General features: G+C 46.8%; 1 protein-coding gene across 4 annotated transcripts in view; it reads right to left on the bottom strand.

The window, feature by feature from the left end:
• Positions 1–12,248, bottom strand: part of MLLT1 (MLLT1 super elongation complex subunit) — a 62,788-nt gene that overhangs the window by 43,319 nt on the left and 7,221 nt on the right. For all 4 annotated transcript variants that reach the window (XM_038384244.2, XM_038384246.2, XM_038384245.2 and 1 more), the window contains exon 3: positions 2,508–2,590. In XM_038384244.2, coding sequence (XP_038240172.1) covers positions 2,508–2,590 — 83 coding nt within the window. The remainder of the gene's footprint in view (positions 1–2,507; positions 2,591–12,248) is intronic.

The raw sequence follows: 12,248 nt of genomic DNA, 5'->3' as shown, positions 1-12,248 counted from the left end.
TCATTTGGAATTCAGTGCCAAATTCCATATTTAATTATGACCCATGAACTGCGATATAAATTCAGGATTATATGTGCCCACAATATATAGCAGACCTTCCGTTGACATCAGTAGGTTTGCACAGAGATCATGGGGAGGATACAGCCTTTAAGTAATAAACATTTAAGGTACTGAACAAACAAATAACTAAAGTCACTTTCAATCACTCAGTGAGAAAGCATGCTCCCCTATAAGCCAACAGTAATCCTTAGAGCCCTGCGTTGATTCAAAATTTGTATCTGCATCCGATCTGCAAACATGGTCCACGAATATAAAGCAGATATCCGCAGATTTGCAGAACTCTAGTAATCCTGCCCCCTCTTTTCCTTCCTCATCTTCTTTTCTGTTTCTCCTCCACTTCCCGATCTTTGGGATTTTCCTCTCTTCTCCTCCTCCCCTCTTCGCATTTCCTTCTCTGCAAAGATCCTCAAAATGGCTACCGTCTCCCATTGTTCTCAGGGGAAAGAGAGCACCCCTGCTTTTATCAGTTAAGATGGACACCATGTCCCTAATATCTGTGAAGGAAGAGATTTAAGCAGTCTTTTGCAATAATGGCCACCACCTCCCTTTGTTCCCCAAAAGTGTGAAACCAAGCTATATTCAGGGAAGGTGGCAGCCCAATATGCCATTAGGTGGCAAAGAGGGGACACTGACAAGCATGTGAATAGGGGAGGAAGACAGGGAATGCAAGAGAATATGGAGGGCAAGAAGGACAATCGAGTGTGGGTGCAGAAGAGAGAATTTGGGAAGATGGGAGACTGAGGGCATGTGAAAGACAGTGAATTATAAAGGTAGAATGGAGGGAGAATGCAAGTGGGGCAAAAGAATGGGAGGAAAATGGAAGAGAGGAAAAAGACAGTGATAGGAGAGAGAAGTGAAGAGCAAGTGAATGGACTGTTCACCCACACCAGGATTTGGCAGTTGGGAGGGGACTCTCCTAAGGGGAGAGGATCACATTTTTTGTTTGGTTATTTAAAGTTGAATTCTGAACCTGGAGCGAGTGAAGGGAGGGGGATGTGTGGCTTTCACCTAAAAGCTTTCAAAAAATCCGAAGGAAAAGTCACAAACTTTGTCTATTTAAAATCTCATTATTTTGTGGGTCTGGGCAAAGCTGCTTCTATCACCCACCCTCATGCCCCATGCACTGCAATCCCCACCTCCCTTTACATGCCTTGGGCTCCCTCATGTCCCAGCCTCAGAACAGTGGCAGTTTTGGGCAAAAAAAGCTTCCAATACTATGTCGGAGGTGCTCCCTCTGTGGCAAAACATGGGAAATTTATTGGACTTGCTCACCAGCTCTTTACTGCTTCAGTAATAAAGGTCAGAGCTCCACAAACTACAAAGGGAAAGCAGACAAACACACCAAACATTCACATCTAATAGTGTTGGGAGGAGGTAGTGTGGTGAAGAGAGGGGCAGAAGGAAAGGATGGAGATAGCCTAATGTGTTCAGTAAAGGAGGTGCTGGAAGGCAGATAGGCAGAGTTACAGTATTGATGTGTGGTATACAGTAGTTGTGGTAATGGTAAGGTATCTACCCATGGGTGAGGAATTAGAGGTTATGTACTGTTAGGTGGCTTAATGGTTTCATTTCCTAGTTTTTCAGGGTTTGTGTCAGCTATATTATACATAACAAACACAACTGGTTCACATCAAATTTTTTGTGTAGTTACCAAAAGAAGAGAAAGCAACAAAGAGTTAATTTGAAACTGAATATACAACCAGCGAGTGCGAAGTTGGTTTGACAAATCCCTAGTCTCTGTAACCTTCTTTAAGTCATGTGGCATAGGACTTTTAAGGCAGGACTATACTTTATCTTGACCGTATGCAGCGAATACTATATTTTAACTTTCACATTGTTATCGTTGAACCTTAAGATTTAACGTCTTTAGCATTTTTTGGGGGGTGAACATAAACTCAGACCTATAGTATCTATTGTGAATTACTATGTCCAAGACACACAAGTCTTATGTTTGTGTCTACATACCATATTAATACTGGTATAACTATTTAGGTTAAGGGTGTGATTTTTTTTAAAAAAAATTTTAATAGCAGTACAATCCTTAGTGTGCAAGACATTCTACCAATATAAAAGGAGTTTAGAGTTTACTCCTGTACAACAAGACAAATAAAATTACTCTGGTATACACATTTTTATATCAATATAACTGCACCCCCACTTGGAGATCTGTACAACTACACAAACTTGTGTTTAGACAAGCCCATAACTTGCTACACTATCCTTATATTATCTTTATTTACAACATTCTCTCTACCAGACAGGAGTGTTTCCTTTCAAAGTCTGACAGAAAGCTTGCTATAACTTCCAAAAATCAGAGTCAATTTCTGTTTATCAGAGCAATAAAAACCACACAAAATGGTCACATAATTTAGCACATTTTTACCAAGCAGTTTAACTGTCTGGTGCAGTTCAAAGCAATCAAAACAATTAGGCGAATAGGACTCTACCTTATTTTTGAAGTGTACTTCAATGGGCATAATGAAACCAGCGTAGCCGGACTCCTCCACTTTGTAAGGAGGCTCCTTGCACACTAAGAATTAAAAAGCAAAACAAACATTAGCTTCAGACATATGTAACAATATCCAAGATCAGAGCAATTAAAAGGAAGAGAAATGAGCCTCTGACAACGCAGGGCAAACCTTAACCTTTATAAACACAGAATAAGATCATATGCTTAATTAGGGGTAGGAAAACTGCTTGCCCGCTACCCTCAAAATGAAAGGTTACTCACCTTGTGCAGGTAACTGTGGTTTCTTCAAGATGTGCGCCCTAAAGGTGCTCCACTTAAGGTGCAAGTGGGTCTCTTGAGCCCTCAGAGATTTTCTATTAGTAGCATCTGTTCGGCCTGCGCATGCACCCTACACAACCTCATGCTGCGCTGCGAAGGTATATAGGGCTGCCATGGGGAACCACAGTCACATCCGTCTGTAGCTGAGCATCCAAGAAGAGCAGTCCGAAGCACAGGGGAAGGAGGGCAGGTAGCGGACCACCCACAAGAACACATCTCTCAAAGAACCACAGTTACTGCACAAAGTGAGTAACCTTTTCTTCTTCTTCTTCTTCTTCAAGTAGTGTCCCTAGGGCTTCTCCACTTCTGTTGACTCCCGAGCACTATCCTCACAGGGAGGAGCGAGCTTCAGAATTGAGTACAAAAGACTGAAGACAGTACAGCAGAACAGACTCACTAGATCTGGGAGCATGGACTAAGGCATAATATTTAGAAAAGGTAAGCACTGAAGCCCAAGTAGGAGCTCTGCATATCTCAGACACTGGAATGTTTTTGAGTAACACCATGGAAAATGCCTGTGATTTGATAAAGTGTGCCATAGTTCTTTGAGGAGGCAACACATAGCTGCATCACAGAAAGCAGTAATACACCCAGAGATCCAGCTTGACAGTCTCTGTGAAGAGATCATGGATCTCTTTGATCTTTCTGCGATAGAGACAAGAGTCTAGGTGATTTCCAAAACTGCTTGGTCCTATCCAGACAAAAGACCAATGCCTGTCATACATCTATGGGAAGGGAAGTCTCCCACTGAGATTTATGTGGTTTAGAAAAAAATACTGGTGGATAAATAGAGTGGTTAAAATGGAAATCTGACAGCACCTTATGTAAGAACTTTGGTTGCAGTCATAGAGGGATCTTGTTCTTGAAAAAAAATATAAAAGAAGGGTCTGCTGCTATCAAGGCTCCAATTTCTCCAACCTTGTGGGCTGACGTGATAGCTACTAGAAAGGCCATCTTCATAGATAAGTGAAGTAAGGAGCAGATCAAACCCTATGCGGCCTCCATATCTGTGTACAAGATTGAGATCCCGTGTCGGAGTAGGATTCTTAACCCGGGGGTAAAGGTTCCCCAGACCCTTAATAAATCTCAGTGACATAGGGGGAGTAAAAATAGAATAAAATCCTGATATCGTGGTGAGCTGAACCTTAATACAGTTTAAAAATTGGGTTTATTAAACAAGTCCAGCAGAAAACTGAGAGCAGAAAGATTCTGGCACATGGTGGACACCAGTGGTTGAATCTCTTCCATTTCTGAAGGTAAGTAATTCAAGTTGACTGCCTTCTACCATTTATGACAGGTTTCAGAGTAGCAGCCGTGTTAGTCTGTATTCGCAAAAAGAAAAGGAGTACTTGTGGCACCTTAGAGACTAACAAATTTATTTGAGCATAAGCTTTCGTGAGCTACAGCTCACTTCATTGGATGCATTCAGTGGAAAATACAATGGGGAGATTTATATATATAGAGAACATGAAACAATGGGTGTTACCATACACACTGTAACGAGAATGATCACTTAAGGTGAGCTATTACCAGCCGAGGTGGGGGCGGGGGAAGAGAACCTTTTGTAGTGATAATCAAGGTGGGCCATTTCCAGCAGTTGACAAGAATGTCTGAGGAACAGTGGGGGGTGGGGTGGGGGGAATAAACAAGGGGAAATAGTTTTATTTTGTGTAATGACCCATCCACTCCCAGTCTTTATTCAAGTCTAAATTAATTCCAATTCAGCAGTCTCTCGCTGGAGTTTGTTTTTGAAGTTTTTTTGTTGAAGGATAGCCACCCTCAGGTTTGTAATCGAGTGACCGAAGAGATTGAAGTGTTCTCCGACTGGTTTTTGCATGTTATAAAATTCTTGATGTCTGATTTGTGTCCATTTATTCTTTTACGTAGAGACTGTCCAGTTTAACCAATGTACATGGCAGAGGGGCATTGCTGGCACATGATAGCATATATCACATTGGTAGATGTGCAGGTGAACGAACCTCTGATAGCATGGCTGATGTGATTAGGACCTAATATGGTGTCCCCTGAATAGATATGTGGACACAGTTGGCAACGGGCTTTGTTGCAAGGATAGGTTCCTGGGTAAGTGATTCTGTTGTGTGGTTGCTAGTGAGTATTTGCTTCAGATTGGGGGGCTGTCTGTAAGCAAGGACTGGCCTGTCTCCCAAGATCTGTGAGAGTGATGGGTCGTTCTTCAGGATAGGTTGTAGATCCTTGATGATGCGTTGGAGAGGTTTTAGTTGGGGGCTGAAGGTGATGGCTAGTGGCGTTCTGTTATTTTCTTTGTTGGGCCTGTCCTGTAGTAGGTGACTTCTGGGTACTCTTCTGTCTCGGTCAATCTGTTTCTTCACTTCAGCAGGTGGGTATTGTAGTTGTAGAATGCTTGATAGAGATCTTGTAGGTGTTTGTCTCTCTCTGACGGGTTGGAGCAAATGCGGCCGTTGGGAACAGTATCCCTGATAATATCACAGCAAACCTGGTAGCTGAACTTTGTGACTTTGTCCTCACCCATAACTAAGTTCAGCCACCAGGTTTGTCGTGACATTATCGGGGATACTGTTCCCGACGGCCGCATTTGCTCCAACCCCTGCCTGATCTTGTTCATCACTCTTAGAATTAGTAGTATTGGAGGGAAATGCATAGAACAAGCCCCCAAGGGAGGAGGAAGAGTCTCCCAAAAGAAAGGCAATCTAGACCTCCCCTCTAGCAGAATAATGGGCACTTCCACAGGTGCACCTATTCTCCACATCCAGCAACAGGAAGTCCCCACCTCTGGAATATCCCATGAAGGATGCGAGAGTCCAAATCCCATTTATAGTACTGGAAGAAGCATCTGCTGAGCATATCAGCTGTGACATTCTGAACTCCAGGAAGGTAAACAGCAATCTGATGGGCTAATACACCAGTTCCATAACTTCATAACTTTGGCACACAGAGATGGACCTTGTTCTTCCTTGTTTGTCCATCATGATTCTGATTGATTTGCCCTTGATGAGGGATAAGAACTGAAGGCAGGCATTTCTGACTGCCCTGAGTTTTAATAAGTAGATATGAATACCAGTTTCCTGAGGTGACCATCTGCCCTGAGTTGTGAGTGTGTTGAAGTGTGCTTCCCACAATAACAGTGATGCATCTGTTGTCACTGTTATTGTTGGAGCTGGCTAGATAAATGGATGCCTGTGCAGACATTGTATTGATCTTTCCACCAACCCAGGGAGTTCTTCATCTAGAGGAGAATAGTAACCTGTTTGTCCAAGCTGTGTCTGGTTGAGGAATAAGTCCCCCTAAACCAGCCCTGAAAACAGCAGAGGCATAATCTTGCATGCTCCATCACAAAGGTACAAACTGCCATATGACCCAGAAGTTGCAAACAGTTCCTTAATGGAGTATGGGGGATTCTTTGAATTGTCCCAACCAGATTCGACAAAGTTATGAATCTGTCTGTGGGAAGGAAGGCCTGGCTATCAATGAATCCAAATACGCACCCTATCAATTGTATTCTCTGTACAGGGGCTAAGTTGGATGTTTTTACATTTAACTGGAGATCCAACTCCTGGAAGAGGGAGAGAGCCATCTGAGTGGAAGTTAGTACTGCTTCATAACATTAGCCATTGAGGAGACACGCACTGAGATACAGGAAGACTAAAATTACTTCTTTATGAAGGTAAGCAGCCACTACCGCTAAAGCCTTCAAGAACAGTGGCTGAAAAGAGGCTGAAGGGAAGTACTCAGTATTGAAAATGATCCTGGCCCCTGGTGAAATGCAGGTATTTCCTGTGTGGTGGGATGTATCACTATATAGAAATAAGGGTCCTGTAGGCTGAGGGCCAAAACCGATCTCCTGCCTCTAGAGAAGGGATTAGAGCCGCCAGAGTCACCATCTGGAACTTTTGAGACGTTACAAATTTGTTCAGTTGTCTTAGATCTACATCAGCCTCCATCCTCCATCATTCTTTGACGCAAGAAAATGCTTTGATTAAAACCCTTTCCACCTGTGAGGGGATGGGACCGGTTCATTGGCTTCTAAACAAAGGAAGGAGCATACTTCTTGACTCAAAATAGTCTCATGAAAGGGGTCCCTGAAGAGAAACATGAAGTGGATGGTTGTAGCGCGATGTCTATAACCACTATGACCAACTTATCTGTTGTACTATGCTGACAGGCCTGTTGGAAATAAGAAAGGCAGCCTCCAGAAGTGGGGAGTTAGGCAAAAGGTTGTGGCTTGCAAACTAGAGGCAAGGGAAGAGTTGAGCTCTCAATCAACCTGTGAAAATTGTTGTTTCAATGATAACTAGATAGGAGCTGAAGGAGGGTGGGAAGCTCTTTTCCTCTGGAATCTCTTTTTCTAGTGTGTTCGGTGGTTCTGTAAAAATCAAAGAACTGTACTGGGTGCAATCTCTGGGCAGTTTGAGATCTACAAATAAGAGGACATTTAGCAGGACTGTATATACTGAAAGACCTCAGTATGGTCCTGGAGACCCTCAGGGTGTGCAGGGATGCGTCCGTAGTTCGTGAAAAGAGTTTCTGACCATCAAACAGGAGGGCCTCAACTATATTCTGAACCTCTCTCAGAAATCCTGGCAACTGGAGCCACAATGCCCTGCACATGACAACTGCTGTGGAGATGCATCTAGCAGCAGGGTCTCCAGCATCCAAAGATGCTTGGAGAGAGGTTCTGCCCAATAATAGACCCTCCTTAAGACAGCCTGGAAGCACTCTCTATGCTCCTCTGGAAGATGCTCAATAAAGGATGCAAACTTGTTGCAATTCATGTAGTCATACTTGGCCATGATCGCCTAATAGTTTGCAATTCAAAACTGGAGGGTTGCAGATAAGTAGGCCTTCCGTTCAAAAAGGACCTTTTCTGGTCCTTGTCATAAGGAGCAGACCTAGAGTAATGCTGTCTACCCTGCTCATTTATGGTATTCAGCACCAGGGAATTAGGTGGGAATGGGTAAACAAAAATTCCGAGTCTCAAGGGCAGGGAGATAGTATGTTATTGCCCATTTACAAGTTGCCAAAATGGTGGCAGGAGTTTTCCACACAGTCTTGGCTGTATCTAGGAGCACTTGTGCTCGTGTAGAGTGTGCTGTGACTCCATCAGGCGGTGGGTACACTGGATTGTGTGTAGCATGCGTGGATGCACCGAGACCCCTTTGGAGATTCACTGGGAGAAGAGCGCTTGGCCCTTGGATTGGTCGCAATGGCCACAAATAGTTTTGGCAATGTGCAAAAGGAGCGAGTTCTGTGGAGGCAGAATGCCAGTGCACAGCAGATATCAAGGAAACGCCTCCTATGCAGATAGGGTCCTGTGTGTGGTTTGGAGAAGAAAACAGGTAGGAGGATGCACGATGTAGGTGGAACTCTGACATTACTTTTGGGAGAAATTTAGGGTGTAGTCGTAAGGACACTCTGTCTTTGTGGAATACAGTGTATGAGGGGTCTGCTATCCTAGCCACCAGTTCACTGACCCATCTAGTTGAGGTAATGGCTACCAAGAGAGAGGTGGGAGAGGGAGCACGTTGCCAGCACTCAAAGGGTGGCTTCATGAGAGTAGAGAGAACAAGGTTAAGGTCCCATGAGGGTGTGGGTTTGACTACTGGTGGGAAGGTATTAAGTAAACCTTCATGAAACAGATGGTGGTCGGGGTGTTGTAAACAGAGCAGTGCCATCCATGGGAGGAGGAAAGGCACTGAGCAGTGCTGACGTTTTGAGATTGAGAAGGTAGTCGAGGATGATAGGTAGATATTGCACTCAGTGGTGGGGGACTGCGGTGAGCCCATGATGTGAAGCATCTCCATTCAGCTCGGTAGCAGGCCCTGGTGGATGCCCTCTGCTCTGGTTAAAAAGGTGTTGCACTGGGCTGCAGCATGCCCTATCTACCCTCGAGCCTCATCCAAACACCAGGCCATGAGGTGAAGAGCGCCCAGATTGGGGGGCCAGATCAGGCCCCAGTCTTGTGTAAGGAGATCCAGGAGTGCTCGGAAACAGAGCAGTGTGTGGGTGGAGAGTCTGAGGAGGTCCATGCATCAGAACTGACAAGGCCAGAACAGGGCTATGAGTACCACAGTGACCAGTCCCGAGGGTTCTTGCGTATCACTTGTGGGAGGACGGGAATGTGTGGGGAGGGGGAGGCATAGCAGAGGTCACCTGTCCAGGGGAGGAGGATAGTGTCACCCTGCAAGTCCTCTTCTATACTCCCCTAGAATAATAAAGGAGGAGCTTTTGGTTCTTTTACAGTGGCAAAGAGGTCCCACCGAAGGGTGCTCCATTTGTCAAAGAGGTACCAGAGTGTGGTGTCGTGCAACTCCCATTCGTGGTTGAGGTAGAGAGTCCTGCTGAGCGTGTCGGCTAGTGAATTCTGGATGCCTGGGATGTACATGGCTTGGAGCCTCATATGGTGCTTGATGCACCAGTTCCAAGGTGGATGGAGTTGGAACAGAGGGAGGGAGCCTTGGCGCTGCCCTACTTGTTGATGTACACAACTGCTGCACCTTTGTTGGAGAACAACTGAACGCGGTGGGACCTGGATGAGAGGAAGAAATGCCTGGCATGCAAAAGAGACTGCCCACAGTTTAGTATTTTTATATGCATCCTGGCTTCCCGTAGTATCACACTCCCTGGGCTATGTGATGGTTTAGATGGGCTCCCCAACCCATGAGAGGAGCGTCTGTTGTGATGGTGGCCTATGGGGTGGGAGGGATGAAGGGGTACCGACCATGACCTTGGAAGGATCGGTCCACCAAGTGAGAGAGGTCAGCACAATCTGGGGAACAATACGGTTCATAGACGGAGAGGAGCCACATCTGGAGGCAATGCATGTGCAGACATGTGTGGCGTCACATAGGTGCAGGCTGCCATATGTTCACGGAGAGCGAGAGAGAGACAACGTCGGACAGTGGTGTCAGTCTAGGTAGGGGTTATACCAAATAGTCAAGGTGATGCATGTGTGCTGCTGCCACAGTGAAGACCTTTGTGAAGACTCGCAGAGCCGTCACTATGCCGAAAAGACTCGGAATTGTAGTGGTTGTGTCTACCAAAAAAGGGAGAATTTGCAGTGGGCTGGGTGAACAGTCTGGACTTTCTGATAAAGGTGTTCAGCACCCGAAGATCGAGAATGGGGCGGTGCCTTCTGCCCTTCTTCGGGATGAAGAAGTATGGTGAGTAGAAGCCTCATCCCATGTAGTGAGGTGAGACATGCTCTATGGCTCCGTGGAGGAGGGAAGGGAGATGATGCGGGGGGCGGAGGGGAGATGAGAGAAATTCTATGGATGATCTCCAGTACCTAAATGTCCATGTTGATCTTGCCCCAATTGCACACAAATAGAGCAAGACGACCCCCAAAAACGACATGGAGCACCATGGGTGGCGTCAGGCGAGGTTCTCAGGTGTCGATCAGAATGTCAAAACTGAGCTTTTGACTGCTGGTGGGAGAAGGTCGAGGAGGTGATTGTGGCAGAGGCAGTTGTGGAAGAGGGGGGAATCGAGGTTGTGAGAATGGTGCCACCTATGTGGGGCCTCCTGAGGACGCTGGTAGTAGGCTGGGTAGGAAGTGTGGGGGCACAGACAGAACTGCTGCCTCTGTTGTCTGCATCATGGCACCAGAACACACATCACACCAAGGGACCGTAACATGGCCCTGGAGTCCTTCAACGAGTGAAGGAATTCATCCATTTTGTTGTGTAACAATCTGTTCTCATCAAAGGGGGGAGGTCCTCGATTGTATTTTGGACCTCCCTGGGCAAGCCGGATGACTGGACCCACGAATGTCATTGCATGATGACCCCAGTTGTTAGAGAGCGAGAAGACTTATCAGCTGCATCCACAGCTGCCTATAGGCCCACCATGGTCACTAGGCACCCTTGTCTACCCGCGACTGAAACTGCTGCTGTTAGTGTGATGGTAGCTTGTCCCAGAACTCTACTAGCCTCACATAGTTATTAAAAATGTACATGGCCAGCACAGCCTGATAGTTCGCAATCCAGAACAGTAGTGCTGCTGAAGAATATACTTTTCTCCCCAGCAGGTCCATGTGTTTTGCTGCCTGGTCTGGAAGGATCGACTTCTGTGGGTGCTGGCATGCGTGCTCTGCTGCTGTGTGGATGACAAGAGCTGGGGGGTGGATGGGAAAAAAGAAAATCCCTTAGCAGGTACAAAATACCTCCTCTCTGCCCGTTTTGGTGTGGGGGCACAGGAGGCAAGGGTCTGCCACACTGCCCACACTGGTGGAAAGATGGCCTCATCAATAGGTAGTGCCAAATTAGAGGGCCTGAGGTTGGAGAATGTCCAGGAGTTGATGTTGTTCATCCTGAATCTCCTCCAAGGGAATCCACAGGTCTGCTGCTACCCTGATATTACCAGTTGTCTGGCAGAGAAAGCGAAAGGGAAATAAGCACCTCATCCGGGGAAGAGCAAGCAGCCATTGGGACCGGCAGAGCAGACAGTTCCAGTTCAATGTCTGCCTCTTCCTCAGAGCTCAACGGTGCCGGTGGAAGAGGAGGGGAAGCACGATAGGATGCCTGGGAGGGTGTGTGCTGTTGGCGGTAGGGGTGTGAGGGTGCCCGGTACAGCCAAGGGGAAGGGTCCCACGGATGCGGTAGGTAATGGTACCAGACCCTTGCTGCTGGATCATACACTGGTAGGGATACAAGTCTGAACTGCAGCGTGACATCGGGGAGAACGAGGGTTCTGGCTCTGAAAACTCTTCCAACTCCACGGATAGTTCTGGCAGTGGGGGGAATCGGTGACACAGAAGGGTCACAGCATGGCAGGAGTCTGTCCGGCAACAGCAGAAGAGGTTCGTCTTCTGGAGTGGGGACATCTCTGGCAAGCGGGGGTCCAGAGAGGAGAGGAAATGGCGGGTATGGGAGCATCAGCTCTGCTGCTGCTAAGAGAGGCTCCAAGCAGCCAGGAGTCCTTGGTGTGTCCGTGGAGATATCAGAGGGCCCTGGTGGCATCTGCGGGGCCAGCTTCTCCAGGAGCCACGAGGACAATGGCAGGATAGGTGTTGCAGATGCCAGTGAGCACTCCAGACACATGGGTACCAGGGTCATCACTGAATCATGTTTGCACTGAGCTTTACCCTCCATCCAGAGAAGCCAGTGCTGGTCCAGCAGGATTCATGCGTGACATCTCATCTAACCTGGCCCAGCTCAGGTAGGAAAAGCTGCACTTGGGAGCAGTCTGCAGCTCTTGTGCCCATGAGAGAGTCTCACGTTAGAGTTTGTTTATCTTCAGTATCACCAGACCTGGGGCTTATGAGGTGCTCGTAAGGGCACTTACCGCTGGGTGACGGCCACTGTACAGGGGTTCTGATGGTCCTGGATTCGAGTGTGCATGTGGTCGCATAGCTTACTCCATTAGGAACTTATGGAGGCGGAGTTCCCGAGCTTCCCAGGTT

Source organism: Dermochelys coriacea, chromosome 25 (genome assembly GCF_009764565.3).
Source record: "Dermochelys coriacea isolate rDerCor1 chromosome 25, rDerCor1.pri.v4, whole genome shotgun sequence".
Taxonomy (NCBI): Eukaryota; Metazoa; Chordata; order Testudines; family Dermochelyidae; genus Dermochelys; species Dermochelys coriacea.
The sequence above is the reverse complement of the archived record's forward strand: the minus strand, read 5'-3'. Positions and strand labels throughout refer to the sequence as shown.